Source organism: Symphalangus syndactylus, chromosome 23 (assembly GCF_028878055.3).
Source record: "Symphalangus syndactylus isolate Jambi chromosome 23, NHGRI_mSymSyn1-v2.1_pri, whole genome shotgun sequence".
Lineage (NCBI taxonomy): Eukaryota > Metazoa > Chordata > Mammalia > Primates > Hylobatidae > Symphalangus > Symphalangus syndactylus.
In genome coordinates, this window is record NC_072445.2 from 15495468 (window position 1) to 15520599 (window position 25132).

The 25132-nt window shown below is 54.5% G+C and overlaps 1 protein-coding gene and 1 long non-coding RNA gene across 13 annotated transcripts in view; one reads left to right on the forward strand and one right to left on the reverse strand.

Moving 5' to 3' along the window:
* Positions 1-13393: 13393 nt before the first annotated feature.
* The window catches only part of TFEB (transcription factor EB), a 52877-nt gene continuing 41138 nt past the window's right edge, over positions 13394-25132 (reverse strand). For 11 of the 12 annotated variants that reach the window (XM_055262997.2, XM_055262998.2, XM_063632130.1 and 8 more), the window contains 8 exons: positions 20447-20672; positions 20109-20363; positions 19188-19268; positions 17362-17482; positions 17207-17263; positions 16534-16609; positions 15509-15656; positions 13394-14493 (listed from right to left, as the gene is read on the reverse strand). In XM_055262997.2, the coding sequence (XP_055118972.1) occupies positions 14014-14493; positions 15509-15656; positions 16534-16609; positions 17207-17263; positions 17362-17482; positions 19188-19268; positions 20109-20363; positions 20447-20672 (1444 nt within the window). In that variant the 3' untranslated portion in view covers positions 13394-14013. Of the gene's footprint in view, positions 14494-15508; positions 15657-16533; positions 16610-17206; positions 17264-17361; positions 17483-19187; positions 19269-20108; positions 20364-20446; positions 20673-25132 lie in introns of those variants that run through there. The other variant, XM_063632133.1, reaches the window with a different exon arrangement.
* Positions 20551-21625, forward strand: LOC134735668 (uncharacterized). The gene is made up of 2 exons (XR_010119006.1): positions 20551-20695; positions 20778-21625. It is a non-coding gene; the product is annotated as an uncharacterized lncRNA (long non-coding RNA).

A 25132-nucleotide genomic window follows, 5' to 3' on the forward strand; every position in this document is an offset into this window, starting at 1 on the left:
GCCAACTTTGATTATTTTTTAATTTTTCGATAATGGCCATTCTTGCAGGAGTAAGGTGGTATTGCATTGTGGTTAGGAATGATTTCACAGAGGAGAACTGAGGCAGAGCAATTTAATGGAAAGGTACAATATGGAATAGCGTGTGAGCACTGAAGACCGGACTGTCTGCCCTAGCTCCGATTGTGTTGGATGTTATAAATGACACCCTGATGGACATCCTTGAACATAAAACCTTCAAGCACATCTTGGATCATTTCTTTAGGGTAAATTCCTATATTTAACTTGACCTCTTAGTACCTCAGTTTTCTCATCTGTAAAATGGGATGAACAATGATGCCCATATCAGTGGGTTGTGGAATTTAATAAAGCTGTCTGTGCCTGTGTATGTGTGTTACCTAGAACAGTTTCCCACACCTAGTAATTCCGTGTTACCAAAAGCTGGATGAATTCGAGGGAGACAAAAACACTGATGTCCCCATATCCCTGTGGTGTTGGCTGATGGTTTCCAGCTAGATTGCCAGCTCCTAGAGCTCAGAGACCAGGAAGGGTACACAGCCCAGTGGAAGCCTGAGGACAGACAGGTGGCGGGAAGCGGTGTTAACAGAGGCAAAAGAGAGCTCAGAGCACCCAGCTTGTCTTCTGGGCAAAGCGTCTGAAACAAGAGAAAATTCAATTGTGATCACGTATTTTTCCCCAAAATTTCATGCTGGTAGAACTACTGGCCAGTAATTACCTAGCAAATTAGAGAATCTACCAGGTCCCCGATTAGGTACCCAAGGACATAATTGGTCCCTAATTAGAAAAAGTTGCCAAATGGGAACAATTATCTCTGTTCTCCATTTCATTTCCTCCCTCCTCCAGCCAAATCTCTCTGCTTCCCTCCCCCAGTGGATCTTCCTGCTACCCCTTCGGGGTTGGGGGATGGGAGGAGGGAGACGAAGTCTCGTGCCAGTCACACCAGCAGTGCCCACCTTGGAGGTGGTGCTGGAGGCCTCTCCTTTGCATTCCCAGGAGCCCCAGGCACTCCCCATGTTGCTTCCTAAGGGGCTGTTTACTAAACTATAGGCAAGGGTTAGTCTTATTCATCTGTCTGTTTCCTGACCTAGATCAGGGCCTGGTATTCAGAAAATGCTTAGAAATGATTGTTGAAATGCAAGGATGGCTCTGGGTCAGAGTGACGGTGCTCAGTGCCTTCTTCCCTTCAGAGAGTAGGGGCTTACTGCACGACTCTCACTGACCACACGCTGCCATGGCCCAGCAATGCCATCCTGCGCACACCTGGCAGGAGGTCAAGCAGGAGGCATAATCTCTGCCAGCCTCCTTCATCCTTTGTTGCTCTGAAGTTGGAAACATCCCTCTGAGTGGAGGGAATCAGGAAGAGTTTCATGGAGCAGCTGGTGTTTGGTTTGGGATATGTGGAGTTCAGAGGAAAATCCAACAGAAGCAGTTGCAGAAGGTCAGAGATGGGCACCTCTGGACAGGAGAGGAGCCTTGTCCAGCTGAATGATTGGGGGAACTCAGAGAAGTAGCCAACGGCCAGGCTGGGGATACGACACAGGGACCACCAAGGATTGTGGGTTTCCTCGTGGAAGCACCAGGGAACTGTCCAGGTCAGAACTTCCTGGAAGGTGGAGCCAATTTGTGCTCATACCATCAAGAGTAAAAAGATGAAAGGCAGAGGAAGCAGGCATGTGGCAGCTGCAGTGGGTTGAACAGACACTAGAGAAAAGAGGCTGTCAGGGCAGCGATGGCCCCAAGTAACTGATTAGATGGCAAGGGCAGAGGAGGGTTAGTAGAAGATCAAACCAAAAGCCTCATCTTTTCTCTTAGTCGTGTCCTAAAGAAATTATCCAAGATGTGCTTGAAAGTCTTATGTTCAATGATGTCCATCATGGAAGAAGGGAGTGGTAAAAAAGAGTAGGGACGGCCAGGCATGGTGGCTCCCGCCTGTAATCCCAGCACTTTGAGAGGCCGAGGTGGGTGGATCACTTGAGGTCAGGAGTTCGAGACCAGCCTGACCAACATGGAGAAACCCCATCTCTACTAAAAATACAAAATTAGCCGGGGGTGGTGGCGCATGCCTATAATCCCAGCTACTCGGGAAGGCTGAGGCAGAGAATCGCTTGAACCTGGGAGGCAGAGGTTGCAGTGAGCCAAGATCATGCCATTGCACTCCAGCCTGGGCAACAAGAGCGAAACTCTGTCTCAAAATAAAAAAGAAAAGAAAAGAAAAAGAAAGTTACCCAAAAGCAGATGTAGAGAACCGGGTGCAGTGGCTTAAGAGGGCCTTCCACAAGAGCGCCACAGGGTAGCATCGCTCTGGGGTGAGCAAGCCCTGGCGGTAGAAGAGAGCCTTGTAGGGCCCCAAAGTCGTCATGACCAGGGCCAGTCAGGTGGGGCTGGGGGCAGCAAGTCACTGATCCCAGAACTGGGAGGGGCACAAAAGGAAGTGGGGCCCCCTCCACACCCACTGTCCCCTCTTCCATCTGCCTCCCGCTCCCCCACCTTCCATTCCAGAAGCTTCCAGCAGGAGGGTCTTTCAGGCTTCTCTGAAGAGGGGACTAATTAAACCTTAATTGACACAGCACTAATTAACTTCTTAATTACACGGAACCACATGATTAGCCACGCAGCAGACACTAATTGTTCATTAGGAGGCAGCCCCCTCTGTCCCCCACCCCTTTCCTAGGACCTACCAGCTAAGGTACCTGAGGGGCGCAGTTGGTGGCAGCCCCACCACCCAGCCCAGTGCATAAGCCCAGCCCGCTCCAGAGCCTCGGCTGGAATAGCACCCACCGCCCTGGCCTGAAGCTAGCTGCCCTTCCATAATCGAGACACAAATGATCACTGAGCATCTTGGATCCTGGCCTTTGCAGCCCTCCTCCTTCAAACCCCTGGCCCAGATGAGAAGTAAAGCAGGTGTTCCAGAGCGCTGAGTTTCTTCCTTCCTGGGGTGAGGGGAGCCCAGGACAGGCCCAGCTCAGAGAGGGAGAGGGAACTAGCCTTCTTGAAAGGCCCATCTCACGCCAGTCGCCTCCCACCGCTGAGAATATTGAACCTCCCGACGCCCAACGGAACAGGCCTCTTCCACGCTGAGGAGACCGGCTCCACAAAATTGACAAATATACCCGGGAGGTTCGCACTGCCAGTGAGGAGTGGAGCCAGGTCCAAGCAGGCCGTCTCCAAAGCCAAGCTGCTTTCCCCTGGCCCGGCAGCCTCCTGCAGAATTTCCCGGGTCCCACAGTGTTGGAAACTGGGACCTGGGCTGGGAAGCGGACTTGCCCCTTCCATGGAGCCATCTGCCCCCCAGCAACACAGCTTAACTTCTCTGCAGAGGCAGGAGAATGGAGGGCCCCCAGGGAACAGGAGCAGGCTGCTTGGGCTCAAATTTCAGCTCTGTCCTTCCTAGCAGTGTGGCATTGGGCGAGTTACTCAACCCCTCTGTGTCTCAGTTTCCTTCTCTGTACAATGGAGACAAGGATAGTACCCTCTCCATAGGCTTGTTGTGGGGATTGGATGAGCAAATGCGTGAAAAGTACTCAGAGCAGTGCCTTCTTTGCCAAACAGGTGCTCCACGAGGGCGGCTGCCACTGTGATCTGGAATGGAGGTTGTTCATACCTCCAAGCCTGTCTGCAGATTTGAGTCCCCCCACCCTTCTCTCCCACCCTCAGATTTCCTCTCCTCTGTCTAGCCTTGGGGGCCACTCCCAACAGCTCCGCCTTCCTTGTGTCTAGGATGTCATCTCTGGCTCCTGAGACTGCTCCCACCTCTCTATACACCTCCGTACCCAGCCTGTTGTGCTTCCCCAAGGTGGCCCAGCCCTAGCCATTCCATGTGTGTACACAGAGGCCCCAGCCCATCCCACCAGGTAGGGTGGACAGAAAGGCTGCAGACACTTCATAGACCAGTGATCATGCGTCTTGCTGCTCCCAAGACAGTCCCAGTTGTCATGTGTTGCCCTGGTGTGATCATTAAAAGTGTCCCCTTCCACTTTCAGAGTCTCCTGATCTGGACAATAAATGCTGTGATCCCTCCTTGGGTACCACCCCCGCCGCAGCATGGGCCAAGTGCTGTGCTGGATGTGATTCACACCAACCCTGGAGACACCCCAGCCTGGGAGGTTGCCTTGTCCCCACCTGACCAAAGAGGAAAAAGCAAAGGCACAGAGATAAGGGTGGAGGACTTCCCCGAGCCCCGACACTAGGAAGGGGAGGAGGTGGGATGCCAACCCACGTCCCAGGCCTCGGAAGCCATGACCCTTCCCCTCCTTCCACACCTAGCCCCCTTCTGTATGCTAGCAAGAAAAAAGTGTGGGCGCGTGGGTGAGGAGGGCTAGAGGTTATTTGTGGGGTTGGGGGACAGGAGGCTATTTGTGGGGAGCTGTTTGCTGAATGTCAAGAACTGCACTACAAATAGGAACAGCCCATGAAAAACGTTGAGGGGAAAAAAGTCCATGATCTCTTCAAGGGGTGGTGAATGAGCTTGTCAGGCCCTGCACAGTTTAATGGACATGAGGCAACAGGGATATTAAGGCCAGTTTGAGGGGAGCCTCAGTGTCCTGGCCCACAGCTTATTCCTCATGTAGGCGTCTCCAGGAACCAGCCCTGGGGTGCGGTGGTGCTGGCTTCAGGGTGGAGTGGACAGAGATTTGCTCACTGACCCCTCACCAACTCCTCCATGCTTCTCACCTGTCCAGGTCCCTTTCCAGGGATCCAGGCCTGGTCTCCAGGGCCTAAGCGGGAGCACCCACCTCTTTCCGAACTGGGTCAAGCCCTGGCTCTTGGTAGGGGAGGGGGCAAGGGAGGTGAATCAGATGCCCAGCTCTGGCCCCTGCCCTGAGCATGCTGTGGGCAGTGCCAGCCACTCCCACCCCCTACAGGTCCCTGTTGTCACTGCAAGAGACACAGCAATTAGGTCAGCGCCCCCTCCAGATGCTCACCCCCTTCTCATTAACTGGAAACTGTGACAGTGTAGCAAGGAAGGCCCTCTGGGTGTGTTTCCCATCTGTTGCTCTATTTCTAACACAAGCTGCACATCCCGCCTGGAATTCCTGCGCCTCCTCTCCTTCTCTTATCTAGGCCCTTGTTGTCCTTGGACGAGTTACCGAGTCTCTCTGCACCTTTTCCTCCTCATCTCTAACATGGACATAACCATGGTCACCTGCCAGGGTTCGCAGAAGGCTCACTGGGATAACTCATGTAAAGCACGTAGCACAGGGCCTGGCACAGTGCAGGAACTCAGTAAACGGAACTACAGTTTTTCAAGGCTCAGCCCTAATCACTCTTCCTACAGGAGGCCCTCCTCGACTGCCCCAGCCGTATATGAGTGTTCCCTCCTCTGCCCTCCACTGCCTGCTTCTTGGTGCTTGTCACACCCTGAGGTATGTTCCTTTGGTGTAGTTGTCCACCTTATCACAACACTCACTGGGGCTTACTGCATGCCAGGCACTAAGTGCTTTACATCTGTCAACTCATTTAATCTGACAGCATCCCTTGAGGCAGATATACTATTATTATCCCCATTTAACAGAGGAAGACAATGAGGCACAGAGAGGTTAAGTAATTTGCCTGAGGTCATACAGCAAATAAAGTGATAGACCCAGGCCAAGAGCCTGGGCAGTCAAACTCCAAAGTCTATACTTTTAACCTCTATCGTAATCATAGAATTGATACACATTTTTGGGGGGAGGAGGGAGGGATGTAGTATATACACATGACCAGCACCCATGGGCTTTGTGGGGTTTCCAGTTTCACTGGCAGGTACACTTAGGGTACTGCACAGGTGCTGTGATGTGTATTCACAGCATGTGTACAGTGTATGTGCAGAGATGTGTCTAAATACAATGCTGTGTGTACAGAGAGCTTAGATGCCACTTGGACAGTGCACGCACACTCGTGCAATGCATGTATGTGCACCCAGTGTGTGATTCTGCTGGGGGTTTGTAGGAGGGCACGTCACAGTCCTTTGTGTGACTGTCATTCTGCCTTAACAACAGTTAAGTGCTGGGGAGGGAAGTGGAGTAGTATTTATTTCCCCTTCTTTAGAGATTGAGATGCCGAAGCCTAGAGAGGCTATATGCCTAGTTCCCCATGTAGGAATCTAGGCTTCCTTCTCCATGAGATCTTGCTCACCATGTGTGAGGAGTGCAAACACCATGTGACACAAGTGCACATCTGTGTGTACACACCAAGCACACCTTGCGTATGTGTGTCAGCAACGCGTAGGTATTTGAACAATGCCTTTGTATGCGTCTTTGGGTGCACAGAGGATCTACGTGATCTGCGGGTGATGACTGTGCACATGTGCATGCATGCGTGTGTTTGTACAGTGAGAGGTGTATATGCATGCATACATAGGAGGAAATACGGGGGCTGGAAAGGTTGCAAAGTAAAAACAGCTGGATTCCAGTCCTGTCTCTGTCGCTGCCTAGCTGTGTGATCTTATACAAGTTGCTGAATCTCCCAAGGCTCAGTTTCTGTGTCATAAAATGAGAATAACACCTATTTCAGAAGATTTGGGAGTAGAGTTGGCAGACATAGAGCTCATAGGGCACAGTAGGCGCTCCACGCGTGTGTGCTGTTTGAGAATGTATTTGTGTGCACGTGCATGTGTGTGTGCTGTGCAGGCTGTGTATATGGAGCAGTGTGTATCTGCAGAGTGTAGAAGTGTACGGGGGAGCATAACGGGTGAGTGTGCATGTGTGTGTGTGTCTATGCATGTGTGTGTGTGTCTATGCGTGTGCTTTGTGCATACTGGGGGAGTGCCCAGGCTGTGGAGTTATGTGTGGAGTGGGGGTGGGGGTGCACAATGGTCTGACTGCGGCATGTGTGACTATGTGTTTTGCATGCCATGTGTGCATGGGGCAAGGGGGCTGTGCCCAGGCCCCTCATTCTAGGTGAGGCTGGAGTCGAGGGGCCTGGCTGGGTGGAAGTGGGTATCTCTGGCTGTCAGTCCCGTGCTGGGTGGGGGGTGCCCCTGCCAACGGTGATTGAGCCCCCACTCTCCCACCAGGCCTGCCAAAATACAGCAAGACAGGGTGTAATTACGGGCACTTACCGCGGCCATTACCCCCCTCACTGCGGCGGCGCGTGACACACAACCCGTCAACTCCGCCTTTGCACCATTAAGGGGCCTCATTAGCATCCCGGCTCAGAAGCAAAATTACCCTCACTGCTCATTTCAAGATGTCATCAATTTTAATTTAGGGCCCAAAGATAGTACAATGGAAAGGCCCTCCCCGGCCCGCCGCACATGGAGAGAGAGGAGAGGGTGGGGGAGGAGGCTGTTGCGGGGGAGTCAGGGCGGAGGGGGTGTTGGATGAAGGGAGAAGAGGGACAGAGGCAGGGAGTGGGGAAAGATGAGGCTGAGCCATGAGGGGAGGAAAATGTTGATTTTCCTCCCAAAAAAAATGTCCCCAGGGTAGGGCCTTTGCTGGCACCCCCTTGAGAGGAAAAAGGAATTTCGGGCACAACAGAAGGCATGGCCCTGACCCACGCACCCTCTTGAGCGCCATGTACAGGCTAAGATATCTGGAGCCACATCCTGTGCTAAATGCAGGGCCGGCCTCTTCCCTTCAGTCATTCCTTTAATTCCTACAACATCCTTAGGAGGTAGACAGTGCAAGCTCCCATTACAGATAGGGAAACTGAGGCACAGAGAGGCTCCATCACACGACAAGTCATGGCAGAGCCAACATTTAAATGCAATCTGGGCCCAGCATGGTGGGTAACTCCTGTAATCCCAACATTTTGGGAGGCTGAGGCAGGAGGATAGCTTGAGCCCATAAATTCGAGACCACCTGGGCAACATAGTGAAACCTAATCTCTACAAAAAATACAAAAAGTAGCCAGGTGTGGTGGTGTGTGTCTGTAGTCCCAGCTGCTCAGAAGGCTGAGGCAGGAGGAAACCTTGAGCCCAGGAATTTGAGGTTGCAGTGAGGTATGATCACTGCTCTCCAGCCGGGGCAACAGGGCGAGACCCTGTCTCAAAAACAAGGGAAAAAAAGCAAATCTGTTTGGCTTTGCTGTTCCCTGCCTTCCTGGACCCAACCTATGGCCTTGTCTTCCTGTCAACATGCCTGGGCCCGTGGGTGGGGACGAAGGTGACCGCCCACTCGGCCTCATCTACTGTCCCACCATCACCTCTTATCTGCAGGTACACCCCTTTGTCAGGCCTTTGCACACTCTGTGTCCAATGCCTAGAATGCCCCTCCCTCTCCTTCCATGCGCCTTCCCTCTCCCCTTGTCAGTCTGGTCCCTCACAACCCAGCTTAATGTCACTTCTACTCCTTTTTCTGAACCCACACGGAATCATGATTGCAGGCTCACGTCTGCCTCCCTGTGCCCACTCTGTCATCAGGACCAGCTGGCCCTTATCCACCCATATATCCCCAGCACCCAGCACAGGGCCAGCTAAAAGTGGGTGTTCTGGGTGTGCTGAGTGAATGAGCACCCACTTTGCTCCACAAACCCACCGCATCCCAGCCAGTCTTCTTGCCTTCAGGTTGAGTTAGGACTGTTGTCTGGACAGAAAGGGACCATGGAGGTCTCCCCACCCCACCTTCCATTGCTTAGATGAGCAGCTGGGGCTTAAGATGAAGTGGGCAGGGGCTCAAGAGGTGATATTTAGGTCTCTCCGATGGCACAAGAGCAGGTGTGCCACAAATGTTTGTTGAATGAACATTTGACTGAGTATGAATAAATGAATAAATGGGTGCAAAGCACCACTCCCTGGCCACTTTCAGATCCCTCCAGGGACAGAAATCTTAGGCCTCACAGCAACTGGAGGTATCAATACTCCTGGGGCATTTTCATTTTATAAGCAGAGGCTGGGCACACTATACACCCTGAAGGATCCTCTTTTGGAGATGGAGAAGCTTCCCAGGCAGCTCCACAGACCTCTGCCTGGTGGAGATTTTCCAGAAGGCCTGGTTTGGGAGGTATTAGGGAGGTCCTTCTTGTCTTCTCGGTATTTCCAGCCAGCTCTGCCACCTCAGTCTGTCCTAGCCCACAGTGGGGCTAAGGCATGTCCCTGAAGCCCGTGAGCCTCAGTTTCTCCAAGTGTAAAGAAGGAGGCCATACCCCACATCTCAGCTCTTCAGGACACCATGGCATGAGGCTTGGTGACATGGCAGCAGGAGGGCCAGACCCGGGGGTGGAGGAGACAGGCCAAGGGGAAAGGCCAATACCCGCACCACCCTCAGCCCTGACCAGGTCTGGCCTGTCTTCTTTCATGCCTAACAAGCCCCTAGCTCCTTGGCCACTGCAGGGGTGAGAGGAGAGGGAAGGGCCCCCATCCTGAGCCCTGTGCCAGGTCCTCGCTGGCAGCAGGCACCGGTCTCTGGCCTCACAGAAGACAGATCGCTCCCTTAATCACTCTGGAAAAGAACCCCAAGCCGATATAATATTATAATTAATTAATTCACTAAAAAGGTATTAAATTTCTCTCCCCCCTGTGGATATTATCTGAATTCATTGACCTTTAGAAAAATCACCCTCTAATTGTAACCAGGTCCAAAAGCATTTGCAGCCCGTCCCTTTTACATTAATAATATCTTCCCGGACTCGGCTCTGGCTGCTTAAATATTGTATAAATTCCACTGCCCCCCTCGGAAAGAACAGAGCAAAGAAAAAAGATGAGGCTGGAGAAGTCTGAGGGGGGATGGGGCCGGAGCCCCGAGAGGTAGGAGTCCCAGGAGGTGAGGGGCGGGAGGTACACCCAGGTGCCTGGGAAGGGGCTCTCTAGCAGCTCCAGCTGAGCCAGGCAGCTTGAAAGACAGGGGAGGGGCATGGGCTTTGAGATGGAGCACAGCGCATGGGTTGAGAGCACGAGTGTTGAACCTGAGGTTAGTTTTTAGGAGGCTATGTGTGTGTGTGTGTCTGGGGAGAAGGTGTGTAGCGTGTATCAGACTCTCATCTAAGTTAATGGCGTCAAATAGTAAAGTAAGAATCTCTGCTTTAAAGGAACCATGGATAATGGAAACATGGCATTCCAAGCAGCACATTCCAAGGCCCTGCAACCCCCTCCCGGGCTGCCACTCCAACTCTCGCCTCCCAGGCCCTGTTCTACAGATGGTGGAGCCGGCCGCCCAGCAGATGCAGTTGGACATGCAGAACTTCCTAAGGCTGAGGAGGTAGGTACTAAGGCAGGCCGAGCAGCTGGTGGGGACAGACAGATGCAGGAAATGGAGCTGAAGACAGCAGGGTCAGTGGCTGGGGCTCTGTCTGCATCCTCCACCCTCACCACCTCTGCTACCCCAGCAGCCTGGCTCCTGCTGGGGACCCCACAAGGGATCCGAGGGAGCTACTGCTTCTCTTCCTCTCCTGCCTAGCTTTGACCTCTTTCTCTGCTTCCTCTCCCACTGTACGTGTCTGTTTGTTCTCTAAGCCTCCCTAAAATGAAGGGGCTGGACAGGCTCATCCCTTCTGTGTCCACACCAGCCAGTGTCCTTACTCTGCCTTTTTATTTTTTAGAAACAGCATCTTGCTGTATTGCCCAGGCTGGAATGCAATAGCATGATCATAGCTTACTGCAGCCTCAAACTTCTGGGCTCAAGCAATCCTCCCATTTCAGCCTCCTGAGCAGCTAGGACCACATGTGTGCATCAGCGTGCTTGGCTAATTAAAAAAAAAAAAAAAAATTAGAGTTAACGGTCTTGCTATGTTGCCCAGGCTGGTTTTGAACTCCTGGCCTCAAGCAATCCTTCTGCCTCAGCCTCCTGAGTAGCTGGCATTACAAGTGCAAGCCACCACACCTGGCCCTACTCTGCCTTTTAAAAAAGAATTTCCAGGCCGGGCACAGTGGCTCACGCCTGTAATCCCAGCACTTTGGGAGGCCAAGGAGGGCAGATCACCTGAGGTCAAGAGTTCAAGACCAGCCTAGCCAACATGATGAAACCCCATCTCTACTAAAAATACAAAATAATTAGCTGGGCGTGGTGGCAGGTGCCTGTAATCTCAGCTACTTGGGAGGCTGAGGCAGGAGAATTGCTTGAACCTGGGAGGCGGAGGTTGCAGTGAGCCGCGATTGCGCCATTGCACTCCAGCCTGGGCAACAAGAGCAAAACTCCATCTCAAAAAAAAAAGGGGGGAAAAAGGCCAGGTGTGGTGGCTCACACTTATAATCCCAGCACTTCGGGAGGTTGAGGCTGGCAGATCAACTGAGGTCAGGAGTTTGAGACCAGCCTGGCCAACATGGTGAAATCCCGTCTCTACTAAAAATAAAAAATTAGCTGGGTGTGGTGGTGCGTGCCTGTAGTCCCAGCTACTCAGGAGGCTGAGGCAGGAGAATCACTTGAACCTGGGAGGCGGAGGATGCAGAGAGCCAAGATTGTGCTACTGCATTGTAGTCTGAGAGACAGAGTGAGACTTCATCTCAAAAAAAAAAAAAAGAATCTCCTCCATGGACCTGACACTTGGAAAGGTGTTGTCCACCAAATGAATATTGCTAAAGGATGCATTCCCCTCTTACTGAATCAGAGTCGAACATAAGCACCAGCCAGATTCCATTCCAGCCACAAGGTGAGGCTCCTTCAGGCTGGTCTCAGAAACAGGAACACTTTCTGGTGGCTTATTGAAATACTGGAAGTAGTCCCTGGGCCAGCCTCAGCCAAATCGGTAGGACTGCAGGACTCCCAGGCAGGATGGGAGCCACCCAGGCAGACAGCTTGGAATGTACAATGAAGCTGAGACTCCTCCACCCCCACCAGCCGCGGCCGGCAGCTGCCTAGTCCTGGCCCAGGGCACCCTCTTGTGGACAGAACCCCACTCACACCCTCTGTCCTGTCGAATGTGCAGCCTGGCCAATGCCAGAGGTAGTGGCCAGGCTGAAGGAGCCCAGGGGCAGGAAACCAGCAGGCAGGTGGAGGCGGGGATATCAGTGATCTTTTTTTTTTTTTCCTTCTTAAAAATGTTTTAAATATTTATTTCTTTTTAGCAGACCTCTGCTGGCAGGAAGGGCTATCCGTGATCTTAAAGGGCTGTGAGAGGAAGCAGGTGGGCAGCCCTCCACTCCACTAGGTGGATCCCCAGGGTGAAGTGGAAGAGCCAGTGGGGTCGGGTGAGACTTCTCAGGGGCCTGAAGGACCGGCGTTGGGACTTCCCGGAGCCTTCACCCCCCGGCCAAGGCAGCCCAAGCCTAGACCATCAGGCGTCTCACAGAGTTCCGGGCTTGACCCAGACGGGGCTCAGAGGGGTTTCCAGGGCATGGGTAAGTCCCAGGTGGTGGGGTGGAACCTGGAACTAGGAGGAGGCGCCAGCGCCCCGGCTGGCTCAGGCTCCACGAGGTCATCCCCGGCTCCACCTGACCTTGAGATTAATCCTGCAGCCTGCGCCAGCCCGGCCACCATCAGCGCCCAGCCGCCCGGCCCATTTTCCTTCTCTCCCCTCGCACGTTAATTGCTCAACGTTGATTTGATCTCCCGTTCGGCACAGAGGAAATTGCCCTATTAGCCATTTTCATCCCGGGATTTTTTTTTTTTTTTTTTTTTTTTTTTTTTTTAATTAGGCCCCTGCAGCCTCTCAGGGCGATGGCGGGAGCCATTTTGGTCTCTGCCTGAAGCGGCCGTGGAGAGCAGAGGGGAACTGGATGAAGCCCGAAAAGCCCTCTCCACGCTCCCTCCAGGCACCGGGGCTCGAGCAGCCGCCACTCGAACCCTGACTGTCCCCAGCCAATGTCCCCCTCCTGGGCGAGGTCATAAACACCAACGTCTCCAAGCAGAGGCCCGAGGACTGCAGCCCGGAGGAAAGGCCGCGCCCAGGCCTCGCTGCCAGAGCCAGAGCGTGGGGGGGGAACCCGGGCCCGTAACCCCCATGCACCGTCCTGGACTCCCGTCTCCTCCCTGTCTAGCTCAGGGGGTCCCTTTCCCCAAAGCCCTAGCAGGATGCAGCCCCTCAGTTACCAGGAAGCCTGTCTGGCAGACAGAGGGCGAGCACCGCCTCCAGAGCGCCCAGCTACAGCTTCTCAAGCCGGGTGGCCGCCCACCTGGGGAGGTCACCCCCAGAACAGGGGTGGGACAGAAGAAGCATGCCCCGCACCCCGGGCCCAGGGTGCCCCAAATAAGCAGCTAAGGGCGGCGCACTTGGTTTGTGAGCAACCCAGACACATCAACTAGTCTCGCTCGGGCCGCCGCTGGAGGCGCGGGACCGGTGTGGCCGCAGCGCCACCTCGTGGCCGTGAGGAGGGACCGTGCCCCCATCACCACCCAAACCCCTCGGCTTCCCCGGGCAGGGCTGAGGCGTGGGGACACCAGGTGACAAGCGTGTTCCCTCTTCCCTGTACCCCCCACCCCAACCCCCTTCAGGCAGCATCCGCACTCTGGAGGGGGCCCGCTGGGTTGAATCCTCCCGTTCGCTGTCAGCCCTAGACCCACTCCAAAGAGACAGGACCAGCGAGTACAAAGCACAGTGTTTACTAAAGGCACAAAGTAGGGGGTCGGAAGGCAGCTGCTCTTCCGGCAGTGACCCCTCCCGCTTCTGGCAGCCCCCGCGCTCACACCACCTGGTGGAGAGCTGTTAGCACCAAAGTGGGGGGTGCCCACCTGTGGGAGAGCCGAGGACCAGGCTGTGGGGTGGACCTCCTGCCATCTGAGTCCCAAAAAGGCAGGCCTGGGCACCCCCAGGACCAGTTGCCTCAGATGAGGAGCTTCCCGAACCCCTCAAGCATGTCCTTCACTGGTAATGAGGGGGTCGGGCTCAGAAGACAGGGCATCTCCACCAGGCCCTCTTATCACCTCTAGAACACCCTGCCCCTCCCTGCCCTGCGATTCCATCTCCGGGAGAGGGGCCGAAGGCCTCTTCCCACTGGGCGGGTCAAGAGGGCTGCCCTGGGGGTGCTTCTCCTGACCCCACAGGCTGCCAGACAGGCACTAAGTCCAAACAGGGGCCAACGGGGACGAGGGAGGCAGGGCAGGTGGCTACTTCACACACAGTGCAGCCTAAAGAGTGGGAGGGAGCTGCCCCCGGCCCTCCCAGCCCCCAGGCCGGCCCCTGTTCCCTGGCACGGGGCAGCCAGGGTCACAGCACATCGCCCTCCTCCATGCTGAAGCTGCTCCGGCGGCTGCTGGCCTTGGAGGCCTCGGGGGACATGGTGGACAGAAGTGGATCAGAAGCCAGCGGTAGCAGTGAGTCGTCCAGGAGCATGAGGTCCAGATCCTTCTTGGACAGGCTGGGGAATGGGGAGCCATGCTCTGGCGCCAGGGGTTCGGGGTAGCCCGGGGGACCCTCGTCCTCCCTGCCCCCAAAGCTCAGGCTGTGGCTGAAGTCCAGGTGATGGAATGGGGATGGTGGCTGGGTAGGCAGGGGCAGCGGGGCTTGCGGGGGCAGAGCTGGCAGTGGCTCAGGGTCAGGGACCTCAGCCCCCAGCATCAGGGCCTCCCCTGGGCCCTCTTCGCTAGGCAGCTCCTGCTTCACCACCTGCTGGGCCAGCTCGGCCATGTTCATGCCGGACGGGGAGGTGGTAGGGAGGCCGTGCACTCGAGCCTGCATCTCCAGCTCCTGCAGGGGAGCAGACAGAAGGCTGGGGAACACACCCATGGGCACCAGCCACCAGGACCCCTCCCCTGGGCCTCTATCGCAGCACTTGCCCCTGCCCTACGGCACCCAAGACCCAAAGTGTTTCCGCTGGAAGAAAGCATAGGGTAGCTCTAGAGTCTAGACCCGTGTTTTTTCAGACTACAAGTCGTAACTCATTAGTGGGTTGTGAAGCCACTGTAGTGAGTCTTGACCAGCTTTCTATTTTTTTAATTGAAATTGACTTGTCTAGACTAGACTAGAATAGAAATTATTAGAATGCATTGCATCTATTAAGGACGAGCGGAGCATTCCTTCATGAAACTGATTTTTCACTTTGTGCCTGTGTGTGCTAGATTTTCATGTAAATTGTATCATCTACCATAAGAAAGAGAAATAAGGTGCATGCAGTCCAATCGTCCTTTGTGTAAAGGGCCAGCCTCAGATCTAAAGAGGACAAGAGGCCCTCAACTCAGAGCCAGGACTAGAACTCTCAGTTCCAGCTGGTAGGGCTGACTCTGCCAAGCTCCTGGTTCTTTAGGTTGGCCCTGTGGAGATTCCTAGTGCCACCCACCAAATGATTCCAGCTCTCTACCTTCCAGGCACATGATAGGTTTGCATTTTCCTGCCTCTTGAGGTTAGAGTACTTGTAGAGTGTGCTTGCATTGGCCAAGCCCATTGAACAGAAGTGACATGTGGCACCTTAAGAGTGACAATGGCTTTAAGAGCCAGCTCTAGATGTGCCATCAGACAGCTGGGTCCCAGCAGCGTGGGTCCCAGAATGAGGATCTCACAGAACAGAACCTCCAACTGGTATGTGTTGCTTAAAAATGTTGAGGATTGTTTGTTACCAAAGCAAAACATCCTAACTGATACATCCTCCTTCCTAATGGGCACCATTCCTGTGTCTCCAACTTCAGAAGTATAAGCACTGCCCCCTGGGGCCAGGAGCCAGGTTAAGGGTCAGAGTTACCAAAGAAGTCCAAGTTCAGGACCAGACCTGGATACGGAGCCAGAGCTGCTTGTTGGTCATCTCCAGGCGGCGAGAGTGGTTCTCCAGCTCCCTGGACTTTTGCAGGTCCTTCTGCATCCTCCGGATGTAATCCACAGAGGCCTTGAGGATGGTGCCCTTGTTCCAGCGCACATCCCTGCAGCAGCAGGCCAGGCAAATTAGAGGTGCATGCTCAGAAGAGTGGCCAAATCCTTGCCACTGCTCTGGTTGCAGAGCTTATGTGGCCTGTCCCGGTCTTACCCAGCAACCCCAGACCTGGAGGTGGAGGTGGCTGATCTCAGTTTGCACAGAATAGGTCCTCCCTGGTGACTTCTGTTGCCACTGCCCACCTCATTAATCTCATGAAACCAGACAATTCAGAGCAGCCTTGTTCCCAAGACTACCAAGACCCCAGCCCAGCCTACCCTGGATTCTCAATCCTCCTGCCCCTCAAACACCTGTCTTTTTTTTTTTTTTTTGAGATGGAGTCTCATTCTGTTGCCCAGGCTGGAATGCAGTGCAGTGGTGAGATCTCGGCTCACTGCTACCTCCGCCTCCTGGGTTCAATCAATTCTCCTGTCTCAGCCTCCCGAGTAGCTGGCACTGTAGGCACACACCACTGTGCCTAGATAATTTTTGTATTTTTAGTAAAGATGGGGTTTCTCCATGTTGGCCAGACTGGTCTTGAACTCATGACCTCAAGTGATCTGCCTGCCTCAGCTTCCCAAAGTGCTGGGATTACAGGTGTGAGCCTGGCCTCTTGTCTGCCAGCCCAATGGCCTTAAGAAAACTTTCTCAGCATGACTCCTCCTCCAAGAAGCCTCCCTTGACCTCAGCCTCACTTCCAGGACAGAAACTCATCTGTCTTGAGCTTTCCTGATTTGGGAGAGGGAGAGATCTTTTCTCAAATAGATGAGCTTCTAGAAGGAATTCTCCTCCCATCCTAGTAACTAGCATGAGGCTGAGGGCAGATAATACTTGTCAGCTGCTGCCCACCACAGACCCATCACCCTCCCCCTCAGAAACCTGCTCACAGGTCATTGGCCTTGGGGATCAGCATTCCCAACTCCTTGATGCGGTCGTTGATGTTGAACCTTCGTCTCCTTTCAACTAAAGGTAACAGATTCCAGAAGGAGCAATTAGAGGGATGGGGACCCCTCACCCCACGGGGAGAAGTACCCAGCCCAGGGAGGGGTGCTTCAGGGCAACCTGCAGCTTAGATTTAATCCTTCCAGGAAGTAAGAGGTGACCAACAGATTGAGATTTCTACAGGGATTAGGGGGTCCAGGGCAAAGGCCAGACACAATTAAGAGCGCTGAAATGTAGAATCAGCCCTGGTGATGCTGGCAGCACAGCAAAGCTGCCTGGGTTAGGACTCTCCCCTGCTACACAGAACTCTGATGCCCCAGGTTCCATGCCTTAACCTAGAAAACAACCTGATAAACTGGGGGGTTCATGAATATCCTCAGGAATATTCCCTTACAGGAATCCTTCCTACCCACTCCTGAAGAGGTCTAGTGGAAAGACAGCACTAATAATCCCAGGCACCATTGAGTGACAGCAGTGGGAGGGCTTAAGCCATCTGCAAGTGAATTGGCCTTGAGCAGGGAAGCCTTCCACCAGTGCAGGTCAGGGAGTGGCTTTTTAGCCAGCCCAGGTGAGAACAAGGAAGAGGGAGGCAGGGAGAGGGGGCGGGGCAGGACTCACTTAAGTTGTGATTGTCTTTCTTCTGCCGCTCCTTGGCCAGGGCCCTGCTCTCAGCATCTGGAGGCCAAAAGAGAAGGACAGAGGAGCTGGGAGGGAGGGAGAAAAGGAGGGAGGAGTCGGGTATTCAAAGGCACAGGGATAGAGGGAGGCAGTACCTGTGAGCTCTCGCTTCTGGGTCAGGTCCGCAGGGCAGGAGCTGCTGGTGACGCCCACCAGGGAGGCTGTGACCTGGGGGTCGCTGCTATACACATTCAGGTGGCTGCTGGACAGGGGTAGCTGTGGGGTGGGGGGTGAAGGAGACCCATGAGTATCCCCCTCTCCACGGGGAGCCCCCTCTAGGGCCTATCATCCCAGGAGCAGTCCTTCCTGGGGACACCTGGAGTGTCAAAATTCACCTTGGACCCTTTCACCCAGCAATTCAACCTGAAGGTCTGCAGAGTCCAGAGCTATTGTAAGATGTAGTCCCTGCCCTCAAGGAGCCCCTGGCCTAGAGTGGCTGAGAGAGTGATCCAACCAATAATATGTGATAGGATTAGGCCCCAAGCATTATGGAAGCCCTAGAGCAGGTCATCTAATCAATTCTAGAGTTTCTGGCGGTTTCCTGGAGGGCGTGGAACTCAACAGTCTTGAGCAGAGATGTGAGGCAAGGCACTCCGGGCAGCCACCAGGGCACAAGCAGACAGGGCGGCTTGGCAGGGCACAATTCCAGCAGCTCAAGAGGCAGAAGTGGTGGGGGTGGAGGTGCTGCAGGCAGGGGAGAGGTACCTGGATCCCCAGTACAGTGTTTGACTTGCAAAGATACTGGAGTTTTGGAATGGGCACCAAGGGAAGTTTAAGCAGGAGTCTGACAGGGAGAGATGTGAGCTCTGGAAAGATCTGCCACAGAAACACGCAGAACAAATCACAGGCCCAGATACCCACAGTGTACACAGGAACTACTAAAGGGACCAATCACTTGCACCCTCCCTCCCTCCCTCCTCAGCCCTCGCTGCCCCTGCTAGCTGTAGGTTTGGACCCAACCAGTCCCGGCCAGCTCCTACTAAGCCACTCAGCGATGTCACTAGGGCAATGGGTACCGAGGATTGACTCACCACCAGAGGAACTGGGGACTTTCCCTTGGTGACATGGGCTGGGGCCAGGATCAGGGTGAAAGGCTCATGCCCAAAGGCAGGAGTAAGCAGCTGAGGTTCAGGAGCTCCAAAGAAAAGCGGGTGGGAGGGGCGCTGGCAATCCCACCTGCTCAGCGCACACACCTGCCACCTTTGTACAGAGCTTGCCCTCAATTTCTTCCCTCATCTAATCTTCCCACAATCCTGTGGGTACAGAACATCACCCCCATTTTGCAGCTGAGAAAACTGGGGTTTAGTACACTTGAGGGATTTTCTAAGGTCACAGCAAAAGCCAGAAGCCAGGCTTCTTGACTCCAAGCCCAGCTCCTCCCCACCTGCCACCCCACCTCTGCCAGGAGACGCAGGAAGCTGCCAGAGGGAGTGTTCCTGTGGTTGGGGACAAGGCCAGCCCCAGATCACTTGCCCCACGGAGTAAGAGACACAGACAGGCTTTTGCGTGTTGGGCCCTGGGCTTGGTAAAGGAGGGGAGGCCCAGGTCCCCAAAGGAGCTCATTAGTTCCACACCTTCCTATAGACACACTGCCCCTCCACCCACGCAGTGCTCTCCCTGCCTCCCTCTGCCCCTTCCCCAACCTGGAAAGCTCCCCCCATAGGCCCGCTCCATGTCCCCAGCCCCTTCTCCCCTCCGAAGCCCCATGGCGCGCAGAGGCTGAGGCACATCCTTCTTGCTTCATAATTCCTCTTGGCCCCGGCCCTTGTCATATTATTTAGTGAAAATGACTCATCTCTACAGAAACATGCCAGCTCTGCCCAGTGAGAACCCTGTCTCCACTCTCTCTGGGCTCAGAGCCACTGTGGGTGCCCCCCTCCCTAAAACCCTTGCACACCCACCCCACCCTAGCCAGGAGTACCGTGTTGGGCATCTGCATTTCAGGATTGATGTAGCCAAGGACATCGTCCAGACGCATAATGTTGTCAATGACATCATCAAACTGGAAAAGAGAAAAGTCCATCTGGGGAGGGCCCACCAGGAGGTGGGCAGGGGAAAGAGGCATTGGGACAACCACTGACCTGGAGGGACCTTGGAGCCCACCTCACCCAACCTACTTATCTCAGGAAAGAGGAAATAGGCCCAGAGAAGAGATGAGCTGTCCAGGTCCCACTGGCCCAACATGAAGCTGCGGTTCTTGCCAAGGAGCCTACCTGCCCAGGGAGCTTCCTTGATCTCACTTCTGTCTCTGGCTTGGGGAGTGTGCTAGGCTTTCCCGGATAAGTCTTCTGTTTCTCCCTAGCAGAGCTTTCTTTTTTTCTTTTTTGAGAAGGAGTCTCACTCTGTCACCCAGGCTAAAGTGCAGTGGCGCGATCTCAGCTCACTGCAACTTCCACCTTCCCAATTCAAGTGATTCTCCTGCCTCAGCCTCCCCAGTAGCTGGGATTACAGGGGCGCACCACCATGCCCAGCTAATTTTTGTATTTTAGTAGAGACAGGGTTTCACCATGTTGGCCAGGCTGTTCTTAAACTCCTGACCTCAAGTGATCTGCCCGCCTCAGCCTCCCAAAGTGCTGGGATTACAGGCGTGAGCCACGGCACCTGACTTCCTAGCAGAGCTTTTGAAAGTAAGGATGGCGTTTCCTCTGTGAGGCTCCCTGAGGGCAGGGCTGTGTCTTCCCCTTGAGATTGGGGCTCCCTGAGGAGGGCTCTGTCCCCACCTTAGACTGAGGCTCCCTAAAGGTGGCACCCCTGCCTCTGCCATTAGACTGCGAGTCTCAGAAGCACAGCAGTGGGCACGAGCTCTGCAAGCAGCACAGCCACTGGCCAGCTCCTCACTCACCTCCCGCTCAGGGTTGGAGCCAATGTGCAGCATGGCCATGGGGCTATTGGGAGCACTGTTGCCAGCGGAGGAGGACAGCACGTGTCCAGCTCGCACCCCTGGGGAGGCGGCTGGTGGGGGCTTCGGAGAGCCCTGGGCCGGGCTGATGTGGGCAGCAAACTTGTTCCCGTAGGTCTCGGACAGGTATTCCCGCACCTTCTGATGCTGCGACTGCTGCAGATGGTAGGATGTGGGATTCTCCAGGTAGGACTGCACCTGGGAGGGGGAAAAGGCAAGGGCTCTAGGGGAGGCTGGGACTAGTGGGGACAGGGTGGGGGGCAGGCCAGAACAGGCCCTACCTTCAACACCTCCCCAGGCACAGGTGGTGGCGACTGGAAGTGGACGGGGGTGTTGATGGCCGGGGTGGGCGGCCCCCCGAGCTGCTGCTGTTGCTGCTGCTGCATGCAATGCATGACAGCCTGTTGCTGCATGCGCTCCCGCTGTTCCTCCTGCTGCGCCTGCTCCCGCATGAGCTGCATGCGCAGCCCTATGCGTGAGGCCATGGTGGCTGCCGGTGCTGGCTCCCTGTGGACGAGAAGGGGCGGCAGGTATATGAGGCACGTGTCCTCCTCAAAGCACAGGGGCTGGCAGGGGGAGGCCAGAATGACTGGGACCGCATCCATTTTATAGGAGAAGACACCGAGCCCTGAGAGAGGAAGAGATTTGCCCAAGGTCGCTGAGCAAGCGGGTGACAGCTGAGACATGAATCCAAGTTTCCTGGTTCCTGGACCAAAACCGAAGGTTCTGTCTTCTTCACTCATTGCAGTTGGTAAATCCCAAACTGTAACAGTCAACTTCCACTCCTCTCTGTGTCATGCCCACATCCTGATCCTGTTAGATCCGACCTCAGATCCATCTTCCTTTGCTGCCACAAGGTGGGCCCAGCCTATCCTGGGTCTTACCTGGAATCCCGCAGGAGCAGCCCAGTGTTCAGACTGCCTCCTCTGGCTTGCCCTAGGCCATTCTACTGGCACCTCAGTAGAGCAACTCATTTAAGTCCCGTTACATCCTAAGTCAGCTCCTGTCTTCCCCTCTGCTCACAACTCCCCAGGGCTCCCACCTTCCTCAGGGGAAAAGCTAAAGTCCTTACCATGGCTGGAAAGGCCCCCTAGGATCTGGCCCACCTCATGTTCCCCTTTGACCCCATCCGCCAGCTCTTCCTCTTGTTTTATCTGCTCCGGCTACATCCTCCAGGCACTTTGAAATCCCTGAAACATCCCAGGCATGCCCCCACCTCAGGGCCTTTGCACTTGCTGTTCCCTCTGCCTAGAATGCTCTCCCCCCAGATGACATCATGGCTCACTCCTTCACCTCCTCCAAGGCTCAAATGTTACCTTACAGAGACCTTCTAGGACCACCCTATTAAAATTACAAAGCCCCCCACCACTACTCCCTGTGCCCCTTCCCTTCTGTTTTTATTTTGCTCCATATCACTTATCACCATCTTAAATATGATGCATTTTTGCCTATCTATTTCATTCATTGTCTGTCTCTTTCTTACTGGGAATGCAAACTTCCCTCGGGGCAGGCATTTTCTGTCCTTTTCACTGCTATACCATGGGCCTCTGGCCCAGGACCTGGGACATGGCAATTGCTGAATGCATGTGTGAAGAAATGTATCTTATTTGTGAGCCAGGCAATGGGGATACAACTGCAGTTCCTGAGCTCATGCAGCCTACAGTGTAATAAAGAGAAAGGCAAGTCCACAGGCTTAGGAGGGCCTGTATAGGGAGGGCCACTTCCAGGCACCTGGCACTGCCAGAGCCCAGAGAGGACTTCTCACCAGCACATCAGCCCTGACCTTCTACAGGTCTCAGTGGGACAGGTGTGACTTAAGCCCCCCAGCCCAGTCTGGAAGGAAAGACAGGGAAGAATGAGTCCTACAGCTGGGCCCACTCTGTCCCTAGCTCATTGAGTGACCCTGGGTAAGTGACCCTGGGTAAGTCCCTTCCCCCTCTGAGCTTCCATCTCTCCATGCACAAAATGAAAGAGTTGGACCCAGTAATTTCTAAGGTCCTCCACAGCTGAGACAGGCTGAGACTCTGAGAGGTGCAGGGCTCCTGAGTGTGTCCAGATCCCATGAAGGTCCTGGTAGGGGCTGGAGGGTCCCATCCTGGGGATATTGCAAGAGGCAGTGTGACTTTGTGGTTGAGCAAGGACTTTTGAACTGAGAAAATATGGGCTTGAATCCTAGTTCTGCCACTTCTTTGCTGTGTGACCTTGGGCAAGTCACTTAACCTCTCTGAGCGTCAATTTCTCATTAGTAAACAGTCTCTGCTTCAGAAGATTGGAGCACTATATGAAATTAATAGGTCTTGCACATTATGTAGCACCTGGGAGGCTGAGCGCATGAGACATGGATGGGCACATGACTGGCAGGCGAACTGATCAGTGTGGACCAGAGGCCAGAGCTGCGTCTCAAGCTCCTAACAATGAGGCCCAGACCTCGGGTGGTGGCAAAGGGAAGCAGCAAAGGCTTTCATGTTCTGGCTAATGCCAGACACTGGACTTAGTCAGCATTAGCAAAAAGAACTGGCAAACATTCAGTGAAAATCACCAGATAATAGAAATAAGAATAACTTGCATTTATTTGAGCATTTACTGTATGTCAGGCAATGTTCCAGACTCCTTCACCTCAAACAGCCCTATGAAGTAGTTCTGCATATTACTCTCCTTTTATAGATAAGGAGAAACAGAAGCACAGGAGATTAAGTGTCTTTCAGCAGCGAAAGGGACAGAGCTGGAACCCAGCCCCAGGCAACATGGCCTCTGAGCCCATGCTGGGGAGGAGAGGGTCTCCACGCAGAGCGGGGAGGAAGCTTATTGCAGGCTGCCTGGCTGCCAGGCCCAGGAATGGAGCCCATGCCACCTGACTGCCAGCCAGGGCTCCTCCCACCATCACTGTGCCTTCCTGACAAGGTAGGAAGGCAGGCAGTGGCCCTCACCCCACCCTCCTTCCTTCTCTGCCCCTCTACACCATGAATCAGTCAAGGGGCTGTCTCAGCCCCTTGGGTCTCTCCACCCAGCTCCCAACGGGGCAGTCCCCAGAAAGAAAGGAGCAGATGCCCACCACTCCCTTCCCATCCTGCAGCAGGAACACAGCTGCAGCCTCCACCCATGCCTTCGCCTACCCCCTTCCCATGCTGCTACAGAGGGGTATCCCTGTCTTTGTACCCCCACTGCCCACCACACACACACTAGCCCTACAGACCTCATAGGCTCTGACCCCAGCCCAACCCACCCCCTCGCAGCTGTACCCCCTACACACCCACCCACACGACACTGGGTCACCCCCCCCCCACCCTTGGGGACAATCTGACTTCAGTTGGCCCTGGTGGGGGTGTGGGCACCGGGCCTGGCAGTGCCAGCCGGCACAGGGAGGGCTAGGGGAGAACGGTCCCCTTGTTTCTCTGACAAAGAGCTGAGCGTCTGGCCTGGCCTCGCCTGGACTGGAGCTGGCTTTGCTATGAGGAGAGCCTAGGCTGGACCCTGCCTCTCGCTGGCTGGGCCAGCCTCAGTTCCCTCATCCGCACAATGGACTTGGGAATCCCTGCCCCACCGCCCCTGCCAGAATCTGGGTGAGCCTCCTGGGAGAGGACGTTGGAGAAGTGGACACAGCGAGGTGTCTGTGCATCAGTGGGTGTCAGTAGCCTTAGCTACTGTCCCCTCACAGAGGCTGGCAGGGTAGTGAGGCTCCCCAACCCCACTGCTGGAGCTGTCACACCCACAGAGCTTGTCCTCCAGTGAAGCTCCAGCCCTCTCCCCTGGCCCTGGTTGCCAGCCTGGGTTGCTGAGTGTGGTGTAGGTGGGATGGGTATGGGGTAAGGGAGAGGCCTGAAGGGATCAGAGAGCAATGGGGGTGGTCCAGGACATGCTAATCCCCCCACCCTCAGCCTCCAAGCATGCCTACTCACTCTCAAACCCTGAGGGTCCACTCACAGCCTCCCCTGACACCCAGTCTGGCCAGGAAGAATTAAGAGGATGGAAGTGGGAGAACCAAAATGTCCCTGGCCCCTCCCACCATCTGGCCCTTCAGACCCACCATACCTGGAAAGGGTCCACTGTGCGCACGTTCAGTAACACTGGGGGCCTGGAGTGCCTACTGCATGTAGACACCAGGGATGGGGTATTTCCCTGGAGAGCCTTCTCCCCTGCCCCTCCCAGGTAATACCCTCCTCCTGAGAGGAAGGGTTTGATGCCCCAGAGAATCCCTGCCTCTCCCCCATCGCATGGCTGCCCCCATCAACACCCCCAGGGCCCTCCAGCTGCCTCCTGCTGCTGCCCACCCAGAGCCTCTCAGCTGACTCTGCCTCAAAGCCCAGACTGGGTTCTAGCTTAGTCATGTCCAAAATGAGTTCTGCAGTCCCACAGGCTCACTGCCCCTACTGGCTAGGCAACTTCAGAAAGCTACTTCACCTCTCTGTGCTTTGCTGTCTTCCTCTGTAAAACGCAGCACCTGCTAATCACAGCACCTGCCTTTTGGGGCCATTGGGAGGATTCAAGGTAAGTGTGTGGCAGTCGCTTCATAACCAGGGATCCCGGTCTCCTCTGGTCAGGCCAGAGCTGGTTTCATCTAGCCTGTGTGTGGGCCTTGCCTGTCAGTCATCTACACCTTAGTATGAACCAGTCTTGTCAGAGCCGTACCTGAGGGAAGACGTGGACACAGGAAGGAGAAAGACAGGGAGAAATCACTGGTCTCCATGACAGAGGCAATGAGAAAGAGGAGCCCGGAAGAGTTAAGTCTCAGACATAGGAAAGAAGATATCAAAGATATAGCATTGAGTGGAAAAGATAATCTGCAGAATAAAATGCACAGCTTAAGCCCATGAAGCATGAAATGGTATATGCGTAGACAACAGGAAGATCATAGTACCAGCCGCTAAATGCTTCATGAATGATTGCCATGGGTCAGGGCTGGTCAGTGTGCTTTTCCTAATGTTTATTCTGTCTTTTCTTCCCAACAACCCAATGAGCTGAGTAGTAGT